This window comes from Lacerta agilis, chromosome 3 (assembly GCF_009819535.1).
Source record: "Lacerta agilis isolate rLacAgi1 chromosome 3, rLacAgi1.pri, whole genome shotgun sequence".
In the NCBI taxonomy this organism is placed as follows: domain Eukaryota; kingdom Metazoa; phylum Chordata; class Lepidosauria; order Squamata; family Lacertidae; genus Lacerta; species Lacerta agilis.
In genome coordinates, this window is record NC_046314.1 from 62,512,714 (window position 1) to 62,535,761 (window position 23,048).

General features: G+C 41.4%; 1 protein-coding gene across 4 annotated transcripts in view; it reads left to right on the forward strand.

The window, feature by feature from the left end:
- The window catches only part of SASH1 (SAM and SH3 domain containing 1), a 190,668-nt gene that overhangs the window by 118,606 nt on the left and 49,014 nt on the right, over positions 1 to 23,048 (forward strand). For all 4 annotated transcript variants that reach the window (XM_033143957.1, XM_033143958.1, XM_033143956.1 and 1 more), the window contains exons 3-8: positions 1,254 to 1,304; positions 1,429 to 1,478; positions 16,148 to 16,188; positions 18,796 to 18,882; positions 21,762 to 21,874; positions 22,704 to 22,805. In XM_033143957.1, the coding sequence (XP_032999848.1) occupies positions 1,254 to 1,304; positions 1,429 to 1,478; positions 16,148 to 16,188; positions 18,796 to 18,882; positions 21,762 to 21,874; positions 22,704 to 22,805 (444 nt within the window). The remainder of the gene's footprint in view (positions 1 to 1,253; positions 1,305 to 1,428; positions 1,479 to 16,147; positions 16,189 to 18,795; positions 18,883 to 21,761; positions 21,875 to 22,703; positions 22,806 to 23,048) is intronic.

Genomic DNA, 23,048 nt, shown 5'->3' on the forward strand with positions numbered 1-23,048 from the left:
TTAGCTGAGGCCTGTTTCTGACCATGGTTGCAAACTCTAGTTAGAATCTAAGCATGTCTAGCTTTACCACCAGTGTTGACACAATGCTATATCATCTGAAAACATAATGCTAGCTCTGAAAAGGGAACGGAAAGAGTAATTCATACATAAGAGCAGAGGAGGGAACAGGAAGGAAAACTAAACCCCACAGGGCACCCCTGCACTCCTAATTATAGCTGGGAAATCAGAAATGTCCCATCTGCATCATGTCTGAAAAATAACTTGACCATATTGTAATTCCATTTCATTATATGTCCATTTGTCTCACTTGTGTGTCTTAATGAGACAGGAAAAATACATTATTAAACTAATTCCCACTCTCTGCTTAAACCTAAAGCAAGATACAAAAATCTGAGCTGAGGACAGGATTGGTGTAATGGCTGCTGGTGTCACAAGCCTCCCACCCCCCAGCAACTGGCCCCAGATAGACATCTTGATAATATTGTTACAGGAATTGGCTGCAGCTGGCTGGGAACTGAAAGGAAGTGGGAAAAGAAGCAAAGTTAATTAAGTGTTGAGGTTGTAGAAGAGGACAGAGGGAAAGGAACTGTTATGGAAGTGCAGAAGATGTTCAAATCTGGGTATGTAATTTATGGTGGTTACTAGTCTTGTGTTGCTTATCTGGGCCTTCACATTGTAGAAGGAAGAGGAAGGTTGGCAGGAGGTAAGACAGAAGGAACCAGTTAGATGTATTTTGGTAAACATATCCAGCGATAGGGCTTGAATAGGACCATGTCATAGTGAGAGTTAAAGCACCAAGGAGATTAATATGGTCAAACTACCACATCACTTCTTCATCTTTCATTGCAATTTACAGTGCTGTTTACAGAACACTGAGCCATCTAGTGACCACATAATATATTGCAAGGGAAACAAAAGATAAAGGGAACACACTGAAAAGAAAAATAGAGTTTGGCAGTACTAATGAAATGATGATATGTGGTGGTTTAGTGATCTTTCAACTAAGAATACATGTTTGCCTTGTGTGTTATTTTTAAAAAAATAATAATCTGATTTCATGTATTTGTATGGGACTAGTGATTTCCAGTCAGTTCCTCAATCTAGATTGAGAAAACTTGCTGATCTCCTAACTTCCCCCATCCTAGTTGCATTCACCGTTTCTTTATTTTGCTGCTTTTCTATGTGCTTCTGCTTTGCTTGTTAGTACTGCTACACTTGTATGTTACCCTAACCGGGCATCTTTTCTGTTTTAGGAGAAACCCGATGCCAGCTCCACATCCCTACAGCTGCGATCCCAGATTGAAGTAAGCACAATGGCTGCAATGATCTATTTTTGTTTCTGCCTTCAATTTGGTATTCTGCATCAGTCAGATAATAAAGCCTGTCGTTGTTCAGCCTCAACTCAAAGCAATGAATCTTCTCTTACAGGAATCCCTTGGCTTCAGCAGTGTGGTATCAACACCAGAAACAGAAAGAAAGTAAGTTTTGCTCTTTCCTTGTTCATTAAATTTTACACGAACTACTAATTCACATGAAAGTACATTCTTTATATAATCCCACAAAATAAGTTACTAAAACAAAATTAGTACCAAACTTTTCTTTCTCTGTCTGCTAGTGTGCTTTTTTTCTTTCCCTACCTTTCCCAGTTTATATTATATTCTGGTACTTATTTGTTGTTGTTGTTTTAAATACGTTAAAATAACAATACTGACAGGATTAAGAATAAGACATGTTCCTTTTTATGCTGTCCGAATAAGAAGGGAGGGGAAAACAGAGAGCAAAGCAAATGCCTGCTTAGACTTTTTCATTCATGCTTTAGAGTTTTATACATAAGTCTCAGGCTCCGAGTTTCATACCTTAAATGTCAGAAGTTGTTGTGTCGGTAGACAGATGAGTTTCCCCTGTAACCTTAGGAAGTGTCCTTAAGGCAGCTGCATGGTAGAATATTGTCTGAAGAGGGCAAGTCATTTTAAAATTACCAGAGGTTATGGGCATTTGATGCCATGTAGAAACCTTGAGTGGCCAAAAGAGACATGATTTAGGCCTGCACTCATCAAATGTGACAGTTTGATTGATTGGTTCTAGCCTCATTCCTCTAGATGAGCAGTATTGCCTCGTCAATCCAGGCAGTTACATGCTTGTAAAATCTGCTTGCAAAAGAATGTTCTTTTACTCTTCTAGCTATAGCCATTGAACTCGTCTTGTCTTTTCCATATGCAAAGTAAATGAAAATGCTTGTGTAGTTTTCTGCTAAGGCCCTTCTACACATGAATAATGTGCTTGTGAGACTATCCTTGATATAAGTTGTAGTAGAATAATCTATATATTGATGGAAATCACGTGGATCCCAAAGAAAACTGAGTATGGGATGGTGTGATTTCAAGTCTGAAGTCCTCCTTGGGCCCAGGGAATGTGTGTGTGTGTGTGTGTGTGTGTTGCTGGTGGCTGAACAGTGTGATGAGTCCATTTTGAAACCTTTTTTTTTTTTTGCAGAAGTAGTGTTCCCATTTTAAGTATCACAATGATACCCTTCTTTCTTTTTAGCAACTCGCCCTTTAGAGGAATTTGAATTTTAGTCCACAGGTTTAAAAAAGCTGATTGTGGAAGCAAAAATCAGATCACAGCTTGTCTGTCCTGCTTTGCCTCATTTGCCCCTTTGAGGTGATTGCCTAAGTGATTACTAGAACTTTTATCTTGTTTTGTAAGAATCAAATCTCCCCTAAAAGGTCACTCTACTGAAATAGTTTTAAGGAGAAAGTTATTTTTAAAATCTGTAACTGTAAAAATCTGTAAACTTCAGCTATACACTCTTTGAATTGAGTAGAAAAAAGGAGTTGGGTCATAAAGGCCCACATACTGCAGTGGGGATGAGAGACAGATATTGGTTTAAGTTATGGAAAATGTGTGAGTTGCAATCTACCGTATATTCCGGCGTATAAGACGACCCCCAACTTTTCCAGTTAAAATATAGAGTTTGAGGTATACTCGACTGCAGATTCTCCACCCGGCGTATAAGATGACCCCCGACTTTTGAGAAGATTTTCCTGGATTAAATCAGTGAATCATTTCATGCCATGTAAACTCAGGTATACCATTACACAGTTAGAAGAGCTATACACTACAGCAAGTCTTTCCTTTCTTGTGAGAAGTCTTAGCACCAAAATTTAAAAATCTTTTGGTTTCTCCTGACAGAGGAGAAACTGTCTAGAAGCTACTGAGTCACATGGCAAGCCAGTGCTCATGAGCGACTCAATATGATGTGGTCAGCATTTATATTACATTCCAAGTGCCATCCCTAACATTCTTGTTTTGGATGCAGTGGATCACAAAAGATGTGAGGCTGCCTTTGAAATTTTGAATACTATGGCATGATGATGCAGATGAGGTACCCCTTCCCTTCCCTAAGGGATTATATCATTTATTTAAAAACTGTAACATAGTATTAGTGATTAGCTATTTTGCCAGGATATACCATGGAGGCCTCACTGGATCTAAGGGCGATAGTTTAATGTGTTTAACCTGGAACAGTCTTAATCACCTAGAAAAATGTAATTGGGGGTCTCGTTTTGAAATGTGGGTGAAAGGTACTGAACCTTCCTGTTCCTGCTTGTAGCTCTGCTTCCAAGCACTTTTTGCCCAGCCATTGTCACAAAAATACTGAGGAAAAAAGTTATTGGAAGAGAAATTGTCATTGGAAGGTTTTGCACTGTTGTTTCTCTTACCAGTCTTATGCCCTTCTGCTGTTAACAATCCAACACCATACAACTTTTCTATGCAGAGAGCTGGATTACATGACCCTTGGGATCCTCTCCAACTCTCCAGTTTTATGACTTAAGGTAAAGGTAAAGGGACCCCTGACTATTAGGTCCAGTTGTGTCCGACTCTGCGGTTGCGGCACTCATCCCCTGTTAATGGCCGAGGGAGCCGGCATACAGCTTCCGGGTCATGTGGCCAGCATGATAAAGCCACTTCTGGCGAACCAGAGCAGCTCACGGAAACACCATTTACCTTCCCGCCAGAGCGGTACCTACTTATATACTTGCACTTTGACGTGCTTTCAATCTGCTAGGTGGGCAGGAGCTGGGACTGAGCAACGGGAGCTCACCCCGTCACGGGGATTCGAACTGCCAACCTTCTGATCAGCAAGCCTTAGGCTCTGTGGTTTAACCCACAATGCCATCCGTGTCCCTATGACTTAAGATAGATTCATGTTAAAGTACACAGAAAAACAACCATTGTCTAGTTTGCTTGTACGTCCCCACTGTACAGTGGTACCTCGGGTTAAGAACTTAATTCGTTCTGGAGTTCCGTTCTTATCCTGAAACTGTTCTTAACCTGAAGCGCCACTTTAACTAATGGGACCTCCTCCTGCTGCTGCGCCGCCAGAGCACAATTTCTGTTCTTATCCTGAAGCAAAGTTCGTAACCTAAAGCGTTATTTCTGGGTTAGCGGAGTATGTAACCTGAAGTGTATGTAACCTGAGGTACCATTGTAGTTTAGTGTAACTTTCCAATGAGCCAAAGAAATTTGGGGAGCACATTTCTTTGACTTGAATGTGCACACTAGCCATAGCTTTCATATGTATGTTGTGACCATAATTAGAGGCAGCAGCAGTCATAATACACCAGGTAATGTATAATCAGGATTTGGCTATGCATTTGCCAGCTTCTAAAGCAAGGCAGTCTTATATAGTTGAAGGAAGCCAGCAATTTATCCCATTCTGATGTGTGGGATTTTGTTTAGAAATAAATACCCTTTTCTTGTCACGGTAATGAGTGATGTGAAATTTCCAACACGATGTTTTAGCAGAAGTGCAACCGCCAGGAGCCATCTGCATGTTGTAAGATTCTTGCCAGCAAAAAATAAATTAAAAAAAGTTCTTTTATATGTTTAAAAGCATGTCACCGCTGTGGAATATTTTACCAGCTGCTCCACTAGATTTGTCAAGGCTGAAGTAAAACTAGTGAGAAGAATGCAACTCATTTTCACACTTTTAAATGTCTGAATCTTTCATAGTAAATTCTTTAAAAGGATTTTCCTCAAAAGCATAGCTTATCCTGGATCACCACTGCAATTTTTAGGATGTCTATAGACCCAAGGGTTCAGTATGTGCACAGTAGCTTTAAAGTACCGTAGCTTACTGTCCTGGGGAATTGGCAATGAATGGTATTTAGAGACCCAGGTGTGTTTTGCCAAGTTCATTTTTCAAACTTTAAAGATTTCAGCTGCCCTTAGATTCTTAAAGACTGATTGGAACGTTGGTTATTTGAACCTGTTTTGTGTTTGTGAGCATGCATGTTTGTATGTAGTTATGTTGCCAAAAATGGGGGCGGGGGGAGAGCTCTGGACACATTTGTGTACAGTATTGTGATTTAAAAACAGGTTCTCATGTTCTTTGTTTGGAGGTAGCACTTCTCCATGCCAGCCTTCAAGTAAATAGAAGATTCTCCCCAGTTCAGGGCTGTTACCATCTGTCCAAAGCCTGTGAGAACTGAGTTGGTGGTCTTGGTCCAATTTCTACTAGGCAAATACCACAAAAGCTACCATAACACTTGGCATTAGACTAAGGGAAAACTCAACTGCCTACTGTAAAATGTTACTAAATAGGCATACAGACTGAATCAAACGGTGGAACTTTCAGAAATAAAGAAAAGTTTGTAGCATATAATGCAAGCTTCCATTGCTGTACTAACTGTCCCTTATAAAAAGGAACAGCATCTATTTTCTGTATATTCTGTGTAAGTATGGCTGTTAATGAATGTGAGATTCATAATAGGATGTACATTTTTCATTGTGAAAGAAAATTGGAGAACTTTCCCAGAACACTGATTAATTTTGCTTGCAACTACAAGTGTAACTCTGTTTCAAAGGGATCCCCCTTGTGATATCTTGAAAGTGACAGCAGCTCTCCTGCAGTTGTTTACTCAAGCAAAGGAGGAGAGATCTGGTGATCACTGTGCATTTGGCAGGAAATCCAGGTCAAACCAAGCCAAACCTTCTGCATCCTGTCTTTCATCCTGTTTTTTAGCAGGGGAAGAGGACAGTGCATTCCCCCCCACTTTTGGGAATACATTTTTGTTTGATTCGAAATAAACCGATCTAAGCAGGCTACCTCCTGCAGCCTCTAAAACTGAAAGTATTACCAGCAGAATAGGGAAGCCAAAGCAATTGCTTTCTTTTGATCTTCTTGGGGCATTCAGGAGACCCATTTAGTTAATTAAAATACAACTGTCACCAGAATGTGAATTTGCACGGCATACACCGGGTGTTTAATCACTCTCTGAACCCAACTCTGTCAGTATAACAGAAACTGTTAAACCAGGGAAGTTTTGTGATATAATTGCAAACTGAACTTTGACACCCATGTTTCCTTATCTATCAAGATACACCAAAGTTCTTTCTGCCAAATTTATTATAAATTTATTAGAGACACTTTGCTCCATAGTCCAGGGGTAATTTTGACCGATTTGTCCCGTTTGGGATGTTGCAGAGCGGCATGGTTATGAATGGTGTCTGTGCACTCTGAACAGTGTGACATTTTTGAGCAGCTTTGCATTTCAGACCATGGGAGCTTCTGTGTCTTCAGCAGCTGTGAGATGTGCTCACTGCTGCAGCTGTTTTGCAAGTGTAAAATCATCATGCTGTGCGCTGGTCTTGTGTGCATCTCATGATGAACTACTCAGCCTGAGTGCATGCCCTGTGATATGATCTCTAGCCAGAGGGAGGAGTTTGATGTTGTTATGATTTGTGTCTGCAACTAATTTGGTTCTTGTATTAGCTCCAATGTTGTTAACAAAGGAGTCAGTGCAGATAGTACAACAGAGTTGGTATACTTGCTAATTTAAATGACTGTGTGTCTCAGCAAGCAGGCTATATGCTTCCCATTGTAGAGGAATCATTCACATTGTTTTTTAAAGTTTATTGTCTTGGATGCAATTTTTAACAAACCCCAAAGCTGTACTGCAACTTGAGATCTAATCTAATCCAATGGGGCAATGTGTGGTTGCTGCATATGTATACCCAGTCAATTTTTGTTCCCCCACCTATGATACCACATCAGATCTTTTCACTTCAAAAAGTTGCCCCTTTCATTACTCTCCAAAATTATATGCAGCAGGAGGCAGTTGGAAAGGAAAATTAGCAAACGCTATGGATATGTACAGAAGCATTTCCTATCCTCAGCCAAATTTCTATGGGTCCCAGTCAGCGTTCGAAAATCCCATTGTTCTAGGCGCATTTTGTGACAGGGAATTTCATTAATACAAGCAGTTTCTGAGCTCTGAGAGCAGTACTGCACCTAAATTTTTAGATTAAAACTGCCACTGCTGGAACAAAAGGAGAACCCTTTTCTGCCTCCCCATTTCCAGCCACTCTCTGAGGACTGGAGAAGTGACCCTCATAAGAACATTAGAGGGGGTGGGCAGGGGAAGTATGGCTTTGATTTTTGCAGTCTTCAGATGAGGGCTAGACCATGTGAAAAGCGAATATAAGATTTTAGATGCAGTTCATTCATTTTTAGCTTTATATTCTTGTTATTTAAAAAGTGGACCTAGACACTCCATTGCAGCACCCACAACCTAGGTTTAAAGTGCCATTTAGCTCCTAGCTTTCATATCTCTAAGTTTCTCACACTGGTCCCAGTATAGATCTCCAAATCATTCTAACATTTATATGCAGTTTCTCTATCAATACTCATGTGTACAGCTCACCTGATTTAAACAATGGACTTCCCAGAATTCTAAAGATAAGACTGTTGATCTTATTGTGGTTAATGTCCAGACTGCAGTCCTAATCTAGAAGGATGCTGAATCAGTACTCTGGGTGATATTATCAGTTGAGTGGTTTAAGTACTGTCATGTTTGATTCTAGCAGATTGTCACAGCAACCAAATTAACTATGACATTTTACTATGAGCTCATCTGTAATAAGCCAGAATAACGACAGTGATGAGAACTGCAAAGCAAAGAAAGGCCAAAGGCCAAAGCAAGGAAAAAGGAAAACTCTGGTATGAAAGTTGGCTTTTAATCTACGGAATGAATGCTTCCTCTTGGCTTTGTTAACTGCTATAAACTAGATTAAAGAGGGGAAGGGAGAGCAGTCTCTCTCAGACTTAGTTAACCTTGTTCCAAAGCAAAATGGTGTGTGGGGGGGGGGGAGAGTGAAGAGATGGAGTGTTATGTTTGAAGCTAAATTTCATTGGTGGCCAAATTATTCATGCTGCTTGCAAATAATTTCCCTGAGAGAAGTAGGGCAGGAAACTCCCACAATAACATTCACAATGGGAGTGAGAAACCAGCCAAACAGTGCTTGTGACATGTGACAAGCCAGACCAATGTGCCTCTGAGCAGCTGAAGGAATGTTTCCTGGCAATTGTTCTCAGAGAAACGAAAGCCTCCTTTCAGAAGAATGTAGAGCTTGTTGCTGCGAGTTAATGCTGTTTGTCATGACCCAAACTCATTTGTAGATGGTGATGGGCTGTGTACCTTGTGCCAAGCCGGTCTTTCTGCCTGTATATTTTCAGACACCAAATCTGCTTTTGTGTGTGCCTCCCTCAGCTTTAGAATCTACTGTTTACTGGCCTCTCTTTTTACACGTTTCCTGGTGTTCTTCATGTATTAACAGATAGTTCAGCATTCTCCAACCTAGAGCTTTCTAGATGTTTTGGAGCAAGAAGGCTGCTGAGATTTTATTCCTTCCTTTTTCATCCCTGGCCTTCCGGCAACCTTTGCCGAAAAGAAGCTCACCTCCGTAATCTGGAGGTAGGTCTCAGCTGGCCAAGAAAATTCCGAAGTAGTGCTCTGCCCTTTGATTTCAAGCAGGGAGATTGAACAGGGTCAGGCAGTACTAGTTCCATCACTAGAATGAGTCAGTGTTCTCAAAGCCACAATTAACTCTGCCGGTCATTGGATACATTGCCCATCATCACTGGAGGGACAGATGGCAGAAGTGAGTAACCTCCCAACCCCAGGCCTCAAGTCTCCATCAGCTCTTGAGCTCTGGTGGAGAGTGCATGGCTCCACCTAGAGATCCTTGCCTGGGTCTGGCATCTGGCGACTCAAGAACCAAAGGTTTTACAGAAAGAGGAAAAAATGCAGCAGTTCCAGGTGTGAGTAACTAGATCTAGATGTTGCTGCACTCTTCACATTAGTGTACCGGTAGTTCTCTCTCAGTGTCCCACGTGATTGGTGGTACGTAATTCTGCCAGAGGTGGAACAGAAATATGGGCAAAAAGCACTGATCGTCTTCCTGTTCTCTGAGTCATACAGTGCTTGCCCAGTCTAAGCATAGAGAATTGCCATGAATTGCCAGCACCCCCCTCAGGGATGGGGGAATAGAAGGCCTTCAGGTGCAGCTGAGGGTGATATTTCCCACTGCTCATCTTTCTATGGGTGCTTCAGATTTATCTTCTCAGAGTGGGCTCAACTTTGCTACAAATACTTTCTGAAGTATGGAAGTTCCTTTGGGAGATTATCTCAATTTTGGTTCTCATAACGCAGTTCTTGGAGGTGAGATCGTAATGGAGGATGTTTGGAATTACGAAGTGGGTTGTAAACTGCTTCCTTTCATTCAGCTTCAGCACAACTTTCTGAACATGATCTCTTGGGACAATTTCTTTTGTAATGCCCAGAGCTTCTAGGATATCTTTCTGAACTGAATGAGATGGAGATCTTTGTCAGCCTCCACTCAGCTCAAGAATGATAGAACATATTGATCTTCCTCTATTGGTGTGCCTGATATCTGCTTTGGACCTAGTTTTTCTTCAGAATTTGGTAAATTCCTATAAGGCCTACCTAGTTGTTGCTTTTTTTTAATGGCTCTTCCAGCTTTTCATATATGGCTTGAAGGAGACAAAGAGAAAAATCCTGTTCTGTTCCTGCCTATTGTCATGCCAGTGAAGGGGTTTTCCCCTATGTTTTCTGTTTTGGACTAGAGACTTATGGATACAATATAGATACCATCCTAGAAGCCAGCTTCCGTGATCTTATTCATGATCAAGGATGCAGTCAACTGATGCAACCTGCTTCCACTGTAAAGTAAGCACAGTCAACATGGCTACCTCTCTGTTGCCTACATAAGGTAAAGGGACCCCTGACCATTAGGTCCAGTTGTGTCCGACTCTGGAGTTGCGGCGCTCATCTCGCATTATTGGCCAAGGGAGCCGGTGTACAGCTTCCAGGTCATGTGGCCAGCATGACTAAGCCGCTTCTGGCGAACCAGAGCAGCACACGAAAACACTGTTTACCTTCCCACCAGAGCGGTACCTATTTATCTACTTGCACTTTGACATGCTTTTGAACTTCTAGGTTCGCAGGAGCAGGGACCGAGCAATGGGAGCTCACCCCGTCATGGGGATTCGAACCGCCAACCTTCTGATCAGCAAGCCCTAGGCTCTGTGGTTTAACCCACAGTGCCACCCGCGCCCCGTTGCCTACATAGGGGGGAACAAAACAACACAAAGGCAGTGCCATGTTTGTAACTGCTGAGAAAGTTTTGACCTGCTGAAAGAGCCATTGCTATGGAGACCTAATGACAAGATAATTGAATGGAACCTCTCTGCTTTCCATGTTTCTCACACTGATGCTAGCAGGGTCAGAGCCCCTCAGACTTGCATTTCCCTTCAGGTCCATGCAAATCTTTATTGGACTAAAGACCCATTTTCCTCACAATGTCATCCCCCCTTAAATAAATTATCTTGAAGTCAGTCAGCTCCTCTCATAAAGGTGTCAGTTTTCACAGTAGTTTAGTCACTAGGCATTGTGTAAAGCAGGCAGATAAACAAACCGCCTTCAAAGGAAGGAAGCAAAAGGCTTTTGTATTGGTGTATTTTGTGCTCCAAATATAAGCAATAACTTTATACCAGGCTATCTGTTTCATTTGCTTTGTAAATAGATGCTGGGAAGGGAGAAGAGAGTATAATCGGTTTATGGGCGGTTTTTTGTAGCTGTCTAATTTTTAGGACCACATTATGCACCTGTGCTATTTGCATTCAATAAATGAGATCTGGGTATATTTTAGAGCACATCTGTATTTATGATTCTTAATAGCAAAATAAAAACCAATCAGGATAATCTTATTCTCGGTTTTTCTTTGTGTTGCTGGAAAAAAACCACAATGACCTTTCAGATCTAAACAGCATGTTCATAAAAGCAGCACACATGGTGGTGTTTGTTTCCATTTACTGTTCTGCATATTGCAGAAGCACAAGGCTATTTTATATTTCAGGTCACAAATGGACTCCGTTCCTTGTAAAGTCAGCCACTGCGTATGCAAAATAAACCCCACAGATGCCTGACACAGACTAGAACGCGGGCAGGTCTGATGAAGTTAAAGCTTTACTAACTCACTGGAAGGAGAGCCAGAAAACAGTGTTTATACCGGAAGTAGCTTTCCCTTTTATCTGTGTGCAATGCACTCAGTCTGTGGAGTGCACCCCACTGCCAGGATCACCAGACTTTTGACAAAGAAGTTATGAAGATTGGAAATGGGTGACTGTAGCAGTGAGGTGTGTGGCATCTACCACCACAACCCAATGGAGGATCATTTTGGGCAACCCAAAAAGTCACTTAGGAGTATCCAGAAGAATAGGGGTGGAGGGATGGATGGAAGGAAGGAAGGAAGGAAGGGTACGTAGGTAGGTAGGTAGGTAGGTGAAAATCAATTACGTGTAAAATTGTTCGTACTGGAGTGTTCCACATTCTCGGTGCTTATGCGCCAGACCTGTTGACTAACACCCATTCTTTTTTCTCATTCAGTTCGACCATTTGTTTGACCATAACTAGACAAGACCACCTTTGCTGGAGTGTTCTCTGTGGCCTAAAAGTGAGGCTTTGCAAAAATTTCATATGTTTGCCATTTCCAAAGAACCTGCTGCATCTTTCTTTCAACATCTCCTCTTTCACTTACCAAGTTTTGGGGCATGGACCTAGAAATAATGTTGACATTAAAGCATGAGATTAAAGTTATGAACATTTTTTATGCCTTTAATTTCACACCAGAGCTAGAATCTGGTAGTAAGCAGATCTCCTTATCATGGTCTGTAATTGGCCATCTATTCTATGCCTTTCTTCCTTACATGAGCCGGTATCTGTAGACCCCTTTTACTATGTGCGTCGGAGTGCATTTCATTGGGAAGTCTGCTAATGAAGCTGTACATCAGAGCATAGCAAAACCAAAGGGCCAAAGCCATGGAGTAATGGCATTTGGCTGCTTTTCAGACATGCAGTGCCGAAACTTCTGCCAAGTGTCACCGCATCATTAAGTTTCAGAGCAAGTTGTCAGTCCATGAATGGAAGAACACAAATTATGTCTGGTGTGTGTTCATAGAGAAGCTGCAGGTTCAACACAGTCAGAGCAGCATAATTGTCAAATCAAACAATGAGACCATTTTCAAGTGCCATAAATTCCTCATCCCACATATTTAAGGAAAGTAATAATTAATCATTCACACCTTGGGCAAGACTTGAAGGCAAAATACTTTATAGAATGCAAAGTCGAAGGTGCTTTCCCCCACCTCCAGCAAACATTGCTGTATACAACTGTGAAAAGGAATTGGAGAAATATACAACTGGTACATGCCTTCTAGATAGGAAAATTCATATTTTGCTTTCTAGCAGCTACCAGTGGGCTTTTTAGAAACAATGAAGGGAGCTGGTGTAGTGTAGTAGCTAAGACACTGAGCTGTTAACCCAAAAGTCCCAGGTTCTGATCTTGCCTTGCCACAAGCTGATTAAGTGCCTTTAGGTAGCTATGATCATTTCCCCCCATCCATAAGCACCAATTTGAGCAGAAGATTGGGAAGGCTGATGGTGCTGCACATGTGATGCCAAGAGGAGCCAGAGGCGGAGCTGAACATGGTGGTGGCACAGTTTCAATGGTCCTCCTCCCTGATGCTTGGCCCCCTCCTCCTACACTGGTCCAGGGCCGCTTACCCTCACCTTTCTCCTGTGTGGCAGGAAGCTGAGTGCGACAAAACATGGGGTCTGGGCTCTTCCCCAAGAAGAATTTTTTTTGGGGGGGTGCAATGGACCAGAGCCCCCTAGAGTAGGCACCTATGAAATCCGCCCCTGATTGTCCTTAACATGGGGGGGGGGATATTTTCTTGGAGGGACTGAAAGAACCTGGGTCCCTTAAAGCTGGTGCTGGTGCTCCCGCCCAAATCTTCAATATGGACATTATAATAAAAACATAGGTTGTTATAAGTACATCTGATAATTACAGTAGGCTATATATACATCTGGTATGGTGTATGAGAAATGTTCTCACTTTAAATAGTAACCAGTATTCAGAGATGTACTGAACGTGGAGGTTCCATTTATCTGCCATGGGTGTTAATAGGCTTATCTTCCATAGACTGGTTTTAAGCCTTTTTTTTTTTTTTACAAAGCCATCTAAGGTTGAACATAGTATTTACATGCAGTTAAATTCTGCCTCTCATGAAACTCTTTAAATCAGGGCATGAGCAGTGGTCAAGGATGATGGGAGTTGGAAACCAACAACACCTGAAGAGCTACAGATTCTCCATCCCTGCTTTAAATGGTTAAAAGCCAATATATTTTCTAGCGGCTGAACAAACTTCTGTCTGCTTTCTACGCGCTTTCCCAGACTTCCACCCCCCCATTGTATCAAAAGGCCAATGGACCCCCATATTAATATATAAGTTGTATATTTTAAATCATAGTATGCTTTTAGTGACAGAAGTATCCTCTTTTCTGTACTTTGCGGTATTATGGGATAAAAATTCAGTATAATTCCTGCAAAGTGTTCTAATACCATTTTTTTAAAGGATAGTGGGGATTCCTATAGGTATTGTGTAGTTGCTGTAGTAAATATCAAGTAGCATGATGCTGTAGTAAATATCAAGTAGCATGATGCATGAGAGCCAGTGTGGTGTAGTGGTTAAGAGCGGTAGACTCGTTATCTGGGGAACCGGGTTCGCGTCTCCGCTCCTCCACATGCAGCTGCTGGGTGACCTTGGGCTAGTCACACTTCTTTGAAGTCTCTCAGCCCCACTCACCTCACAGAGTGTTTGTTGTGGGGGAGGAAGGGAAAGGAAAATGTTAGTCGCTTTGAGACTCCTTCGGGTAGTGAAAAGCGGGATATCAAATCCAAACTCTTCTTCTTCTTTGTGGCTGTCCTTTCCTTTCCTGTTTCCCCTGTCTGTGGCACCATTTTTATTGTTTTAATAGCTTGTTTATGTGGTTATGAATGCACCTGCATAACCTGAAAAGCTGGAAATTAAGGTTTTTATATTACTGATAGTGACCCTGAAGAGCGGGGTGGGGTGCCAGGTGAGATGCATTCTCTAGGGTGATGCCTGTACATCTCTCATGATCAAAAGTAAAATAACCCCAGAGAGGAGCAGTCTGGGATGTAGGGTGAAAGCACAAACTTGTTGATGTGGAACAACATTTGCAGGACCAGATAGGAAATTAAAGTACATGAATGTTCACAAAAACCCCGAGTTTTATAAATATACCATACTTACACTCCTAAATATTTTTTTGTGCCCCTAAGGGCCTATCTAAAGGCTGCTATATATTTTCTTCTGTGCCTGTTTGTTTGAGCTCCTTCCTAACAATCAAGCACTTGGCTGCTAGTGCTGTGAACCCACCCAAGCCATTAATTTTCTTTTTACAAGCTGTCCCGTGTGTAAACTGCATCAGTAAGGAAACTAGCAATGGCCTCCTTCCAGCATGCACCTGGTGCAGCCCAGATCTGGAATTTGGTTGCATCAGTTGGCTGGCTGGCTCGGATTAAATTTCTAATCAGACTGAGGAAGAAAGATGATTTGCCATATCCAAAACACTGCTGTTACTGCCTTTGGTTGGGTGAATTTACTGAATCAAAATTAAACTTCATGCTATCGTTTCCCCTTTCATGATGTCCCTGCAAATTGATGATTATGTTTTTCATGCTTATAAACTGTTGGCCTCTAATCACTTGGATCATTTACAGTGTGCACTGGTCTAAAACAAAATACAGTTTGGTTTTTTCTCGGAGTTTTTGTTGATCAAAAACACTGCAGTGCCCTCTACTGCTAATCCTAGAAAGTGCAGATCAGATGGGTTTGCAAAGGCAAACTGCGTGTTTGCCTATCTGTGTAGTTAAGCTTTGAAGCACACTCGAAGTAAAATGTTCATCTTGTTTTCTGAAGATATATATATTACTTTGGAATATAGACTTCAAATTTTTTCCTCCAAGCTTGGTAGCAATAATAAATCATTTTGCAGCCAGGTATAAACTTGAAGAAAGTAATCATTATTAGTGTCATTACCATTATTTCTATTTCTAATTTTAATGCTATTTATTTTCATATATGGTAAACTGCCAGCCCACAAAAGTGATGATTTTTTTTTTTTTTGCATTAAAGAATGCTACAGTTTGCCACAGTAGTCGAAAGGCAGAGTTAGATGCACAGCATAGAATATATTTAGCATAGAATATATTTCCACATGGTAGAAGTGTTGTATTAATTTTCTATGTTGACAGCCTGGGGAGGGAGGAGGAGAGGAGAGGACATTCTTTGGCACATTTCCCCCTTTGACCCTGTAACTTTAACTCTTTTGTTCTCCATACATATTTTTCTGCATCAGTCACAAGAAGCTTGTTTCAGAGCATTCAGGCTGGAGCTGAGCTAATGCCATTGTTTATACGTGTGGCTGGTGCTGAGATACAGTTTCTCTTGCTGGCTTCAGTGTGCATTCATAAGAAAAGGAGCAGGGAGAGGGCATTTGATGATCCTGATTTACTGTGAGCCAGATAACCAGGGCTGGTCCTACCATGAGGCAGAGTGAGGCGACTGCCCTGGACAGCAAATGCTGTGTGTCCTTGCCCTTCCCCAGCTGCCCCCACCCCCACCCCCACCCCATTTCCCCTCTGTTGGGAGACAGAGCTTTGTGTGCTGTGCAGCCTGTCCTGTGCCCCCCTAAGTTAGCCTGCTGCCCTAAAGCTACAGTGGTGGAGGACACTGGCCTGTTGCCAGTGTGGAAGTAAGATTCAACTGTCGGTCTGGTCAGCTTCTGTACATGGAAGGGGCGGGGGGAGATGGTGCATTTTGTCCTTTGCTTAAGGCATCCAGCCCTGCAGACAACTCCCAAGGCACGTCAGACGTTTGCCACAATCATTCTGTTTCTGTTTTGTGTTTTAGGTTCTCCCTTCATAAATCAAGTTCTGAAGAAAGTGCTGTCGGTCAGTATACTTCATCTTTATTTGGTCCTTTCTCCACACCTTTCCCATGCCTTGCTTTTTGCATACCATCCACAGTGTTGATCTACCTCGCTGTTTCAAGTCTCTTGCAGTAATGTCACATGTTTTGCTACCTGCTTGTGGGGAAAAGGGGGAGGTTTTTCAACTTCCTTCTCATCTTTGAGGGTTATTCCTTTAGAACAGTGCTTCATTATGCATTTTATAAGTGTTATATAGGTAGACAGAGGTGTGGGATAGTTTTTGTTAATCACTGAAGTCATTTTGTCCAGGAGAGCGGTACAGCCATGCTTTTCCTCCTCCCTTAAAGAAAACAAATGTATTGCGGACTTCCGGCTGGCGACGCCATAGCGGGTGGTCGGGGCTGCTTCGGCTGCGAGGCGCCCGATCCATCCCGGGGGTTAGGAGCCCCGCAACCGCAAAGCGGGGCTCCGGTTGGGGTGCGGGAAGAGCGTCCCGCACCCTGGGCTCCCCGGCTGCGCCCACGGAGGCTCCGAACCCTTCCCTTGCCCCCCCTGTAAAGGGGGAGTGGGGGTGAAGGGACAACGGAGCCGGGCTTACGGGGATATGCCCCAACCGGGATGCAAATGCGGCGACAAAGCCCGCGGTGAGCGTCTTAGTTCTACCTTTGAAGAATGGAGCCAAAGGAACCCGGTGGTCGTGAGTAACTAATTTGACCAGAAATCGAGCTTTTGGAACGATCCGGGGGGAAGGAGAAAGGCAGCCTGCCTTCTTCCCTTCGAGTTAAAGAAGCTAACCAATTTGAGCAACTGCTGCTACAGGACTGCTACAATGTGCTTAAAATTGATACATGAGACTGGCAAACTTTTTTCTTGGGAAGTAAATTAGTGGAAAATATCTCCATTTAAAGTTGCGGTATCTGCGCTCCAGTTTAGGAAAATGGCGATGAACAGAGAGGCAGGAGTAGAAATTTGATACCCACTTCCTCCCCCTCTACCAGTATGCTGGGCTTCGTCCTTGAACTGGTACTGAACTCTGGACTAACGGACGAACAGAGGCTCACTGCTTTGAAGGTGGAACTGCTGTACAGGAAAGTCAAAGTCTTGTGTGGGGGTCTGAAAGAGAACCAATTGCCCACAGAGGAGGCTTTTAAAACTTTTAACACTTTGGAAGAAAGTCTTGCCAAAGAGCTGAGAGGGTGTCTGGGAAGATGGAGAGAAATGAGTGAGCTACTTCGGAGAAGAAACTCGCCTTTTGGGGGTGGCAGTCCCAAGGCGACGGTAAGATTTGTTATATCCAGTCCCCGAGGTGTGAGCTCGGGGGCCAGGGACAGAGAATTATGGTTTTTACAAGAAGAAAAGGAATGCTACAAAGAACCGGAGAAGCTGAGAGACGACGAGATGGACATCCTGGAGCTCGTGGCAAGGAGAGTTTTGGACTGTGCCTGGATCTGTGGACGCTTGGAGAGGGAAGCCACAGGGAAATTCAGTGTTGAGGCCACCAGGAGAAGAATAATGGACAGAGGGGGTGTGGGGTGAAACACTAAGTAAAATTTGAAGTAGCCTGTCATGGAATTTTGAAATCGGAGGGTGAATACTGTCAACAATCTTTCTGTTTTATTTTTTGTTTGAATATGAAAGGAGATATTTTGAGTTACTATGTTATTAGCAGCAGTTTAAAGGATAGAAGAGATAGATATGATATAAATGATTGGTGAAGATTTCAATGGAAGAAGAATTATGATGAGATATTACTACGATGATGCATTGTTAGTTAAATGTTGAATATATAATTGTGTGTAACTATATAATTGAATTTGAATTTCAGGAGAAATGGTTATAAAATAGATTAAGGATATGAACTCGAAGGAGAAAGGGCAGGGGAAGTCAATGGTCAAGATATGGAAATAGAAATTTTCTTTTTAAAGAAAAGATGCAACAAGAAAACTTGACACTGTTTGTATTTGTTTTATCAATGTATTTGTTTTGTATTTGTTTAATTGTAGGTGTGGGTGTGGGTATATGTTGTTATAAGAAAAAGGTCAATAAATTCTTATAAAAAAAAAAAATAAAGAAAACAAATGTATTGCAACCTTCTGGTACAATTTATTTAATTCACTTGCATCTCAATGTTTGCTTTAAATAGGGATAGCTGTTATTTATCATTTATTTATAGATCTTATTTTTGCACTCAAGTGCAAAATAAAATAACTAGGAAACCTGCTTGAAGTAGAAATATGAGTAATGGTCATGAAGCACTTTTAGATTACACAAATAGATTGAAATTGCATTTTCATATTAACTTTTAGGTAGCTTTTAACTTTGGAGGTTTTTTAGGTGAACTAAAAATAAAAGTTCAGTATGATCTATATTGTTAGTTAAAATGAACATTTAAAAATGTGTGTTCATTTTCATCTGGCATAGTATCTTTTGGTTGCTTATTGCAAATGGTCTACATCCTTCCTTTTCCTAAATAATGATTGCTTATGGCAGCTATTTATGGCATTCTTTCCAAGTGTGAATTGAAAATTAAAAACACGCCCAAAAATAACCAAAACAGGATGAGGGAATGGGTTTCCTTTGAAAATGTATACATATTTAAACCTCTAATGTATATTGTGTTCCCCTTTAGGTAAAGCAGATTGGAAAAAGAAGAATAGGTATTTCTGGCAAAACTTCAGAAAGAATCAGAAGGGACTAATGAGGCAGTCTTCAAAAGGTACAGCTTTTTTAGCATTGCTGTTTTAATATTTGTTACATTTAGTTCTGAGAGTAGTTTATATAGTGAATTGGGCCTTAAGCAGGATTTACATACTAAATTGCAATAATTTAACAAGGGTAGTCTTAATTATTTGACAGTACTCTTTGGTTCAATGAATTCCACTAGGTTAGAAAGGCAGGTTATATACTGCTGCCTGTCAGACCATGTCCAATTTAACAGAAGCTGCTCTGAGAACTACTGTATTCCATACCAAACTAAAGTTCAGCATTAAATGAAGCTGTTTCATAGTGTGGTTGTTCTGTTCTTAGAGCAAAACTTTTTGCATTAAGAAATACAAAAGCAGCCTCCACCTGATCACCAACTTCTCTTTTTGTGTGTGTGTGAGCACATGCTTTTTTCATAAGTGCAATTTTAGTTATAACACTCTGAGATACAATGTCTGTCTCTAAATCTGCAGTCCTTTGCCAACTTTCCTAGGAGTTCAATGGGACTTACTTCTATGTGGGTATGTACAGGATAGATTAAATCCTTTATCTATTGCATCTGGTCTCTGGTGACCTTCAATTTTAGATTTTAGCCTGATGCATCTTTGGTTAAAAGAACTAATATTAAAGGTATGTTTTAATGTTTACACTTTTTGCAATCCTACAATTCAGATATATTTGCCTTTCATTAAACCTAACTTTAATTATTTCAGTGCTGAAGGTGCATTCCCCAACATGCCTTAGAGAACACCAATTTTATGCATTTTCCAAGTCTGCTTGAGTCACATTCTACTGAGACCAGCATTACAGTAATAGTTTACCATGAATGTGCCTAATAGCGTTCTTTCACTCCTCTCCACTTGCACTAGGAGGAAGTACACAATGAATTATGGCTTAGAGTTATGTCCCGACCAGGGGTTGTGGCTTGTTTTTGGCTTTTACTGATTGTAGTGTTTTGGGACTGAAACAAACTTCAAGCCCTGGTTCAAACATAATGCTAAGTTGGGGATTGTGGTTTGTTCCTTCTGGCTGCTATCAGGCGGGGCGGGGGGGACGGGACACCAGCAACATGTGATCAATAAACTGAGGATGGTCTGGTTTCTCTGTATGTCTGCTTTTTGACAGATAAAACCTGGTGAATCTTGAGTTATCTGAAGGCATTACTAAACATAAATTAGCAACTTGAATTACTGTTGGTTAAAATTTGGTGCGCTGATTCTGTTTATGCAAGGTTTTCTGTTGTGCAAAATACCTTTTCCCCTCTCCACTCTCTGCCCAACCCAGTTATGCTCCAGAACAGGCATAGGCAAACTCGGCCCTCCAGATGTTTTGGGACTACAACTCCCATCATCCCTAGCTAACAGGACCAGTGGTCACGGATGATGGGAGTTGTAGTCCCAAAACAGTTTGCCTATGCCTGCTCCAGAAGGTTGGGAGAAAACCCAGAACAGGTTTAGGAGGCACACAGGGGTGTACAGGCAGAGGAGAAGTCCTGTTACTCAGCCAAAAGTTTTGAACTGACAGAATGAGTGTATTGAATAGCATCCTCTGGGCCCACACTCCAATCTTCCTTAATGTTGTAGTGTTGAATTGTAAGCATAGTCACTTAAAGCACTCAGTCCAACACATGCTAAAATGCTAAAATTATAGAAGTCAAGACAGATGAGATGCCTGTTAGCAGTATGTTGCAAATAATATTGCACAGTATCCTTCTTCATAGAAAGTTTCTTTATTCAGGTTGGTCTGAATTATGTGTGGATTAGCAGGGTGCTGTCAGAACAGCGAAATGCATTTCTGGTGTTAAACAAGTCATATTCCTCACTGGCAGTTTTCATATTATCAGGTTCATGAGCGGATCACCTTTAGCCTGTCAGATATTCCACATTTCACAGCATACTCTTAATCCAGATTTGTGCTGCTGGACTGGTTCAGTGTAAGAATTGTCCATCCGCCAAATTCTTCCAGGCTCTTCTGAAGGTACAATGGTTGAGGAGCTTCTCTGCTGGTCTTCCTACCAGCAACAGCAACTATAGTACCCCAGAATTGGGCAGGGCAAGAGTGGAGCAGAGCCAATCATGGACCTGATAGATCCTAAGCTGCTCAGTCACCCCCTTGTACAGTTGTATTCACAAAAATGCATCATGCAATCATTAAAATACCACTTAAATATTTTAAAATATTAAGCAGATTATAAATGCTTTTAAATAAATGAATGAAACCACGGTTTAAAACAGCACTGTTAAAGTCCAGTCATTCTGCACCCTAAGCGTAAAATATAGGACACATACCAACTTATTCCATCCTTTTTTGTTATATTGCCCCTTCAAAGACAGATGTTTCCTAAGATGATAAATGATAGATTTGAAATATGGCAGATTTGTACAAAGGATGGTAGGAATCAGTTTGCAATGCAGAAAATCTCTTGACCCAACATACCAGGCTTTGGATTAGCATTTCCTTTGCTGCACTTTCATTGTCTGTAATGATTTCCAAGTATAATAAATATATTCTAGGACATGCCTTCTTTCTAAGCTCTATTGATTTGAGGAGGCAAAATAGGTCACTAGAGAGGAATATTTTAGCATTTCTCCTGTCATCAAGCTGTGGGGTGAAACTGGCAACGGCTCTCCTGGCATGGCTTGGTCTCTGACAGTGTTAAGGTCATCTTATTTCACAAAACCCAAATAAAAATGTTGCCATGTATCTCAGAATTTTGAAGGAGGGAGTTAAGTAGCCCAAATAGCTTGACTAACATAGGAACCAGATTTTTGAGGTCCGTAGCATGGGAAGATCATTATTTGGTACACTTTCTCTCTCCCTCTCTCTCTCTCTCCCCCCCCCCCCAGTTTTGCTTTGTTTCTAAAGATCTTTATTCTTCATTTGTGTCTTCAGGGGAGGATGTTGGTTATGTGGCAAGTGAGATCACAATGAGTGATGAGGAGCGGATCCAACTAATGATGATGGTTAAGGAGAAGATGATTACTATTGAGGAAGCGCTTGCAAGGGTATGTGATGAAATACATACTATTCAGCCTTATTATTCCTTGATATGTCAGTTATATCAGTGAAACACTAGAACCTTGTAAATAGGTTGCCATATTTTTTGGGAACAGTGCAGTGCAGGGGGCATTCTGGCTAGGTGACTTTGTGGACTGGGATAGAAGCAGGGGTTGCTTATACTGTACATTAGCATCCTGGTTGACCAGGCCCAGAGATTTTGTATGAAAGCAGTTCTGTGAATAACAGCACGATCTTATACATTTCTACTCAGGTGTAAGCCCCATTAAGTTCACTAGGCTTACTCTGAGATAACTGATTATAGGATTGTAGCATAAGTGGTTTTAAAAGGTTTGAGAATCACAGTTCCATTTTGTGGTGCTAACCTGAACAATCGTATGGTAAGTGTATGCAGATATGGGTGGGTAAGTGAATTGCATTATAGCTTAACTAAGCATTAAAGCTCAGCCCCACACTGATAAGATTGTTGACTCGGCAGTTGAGACCATGCTTTGAAGCTAACAATTCAGTTCACACATAACTTACTCTCTATTAACCTTCAGAGGGCTGGTTTTTCACTTTTGTCACTAGAATACTTTACTAAACAACATATTTAAATATAACAGAGCTGAGTAGTATGTGTTTGTGTGTGGGGGGGGGGAGGTTTCTGAACTTTCCAGAGCTTTTTAAAATAAAAAAGTATTATCACAACAATATGTGATAACATGAACAGACCAGAAAGCAGAATAATGGGGGGAGGGGGTTTAAGAAAATGGAATAGGTTAAAACGACATGCTTTAGCAAGGTAAAAAACCTTTGGTCTTACTTTCATTTCAGCTTAAGGAATATGAGGCCCAACATCGGCAATCAGGTAGCATGGACTCTTCTGAATGGCCTGATAGTCCTTACCCATCCTTTGATGGTTCCTCCAATTGTAATGTGAGTATCAGTCTCTACAATGCAGCTGCATATATTGTTTACATTGACATAAGGGTGTATTCATATGGCAGTTGAAAGGGAAGCAAAAAGCATGAAGAATGTTTGTCTCAGACATGATGGTCCCTTTCCTCATTGAAAAGGAAAGATCCTTCCACTTTTAAAAAAGTTTCAGCTCTCTTCAGTTGAATTTCATGGGTGTTAGATATAGTGCTGGTATTCTTTTAGCCTTTGTTCAGCACAGTC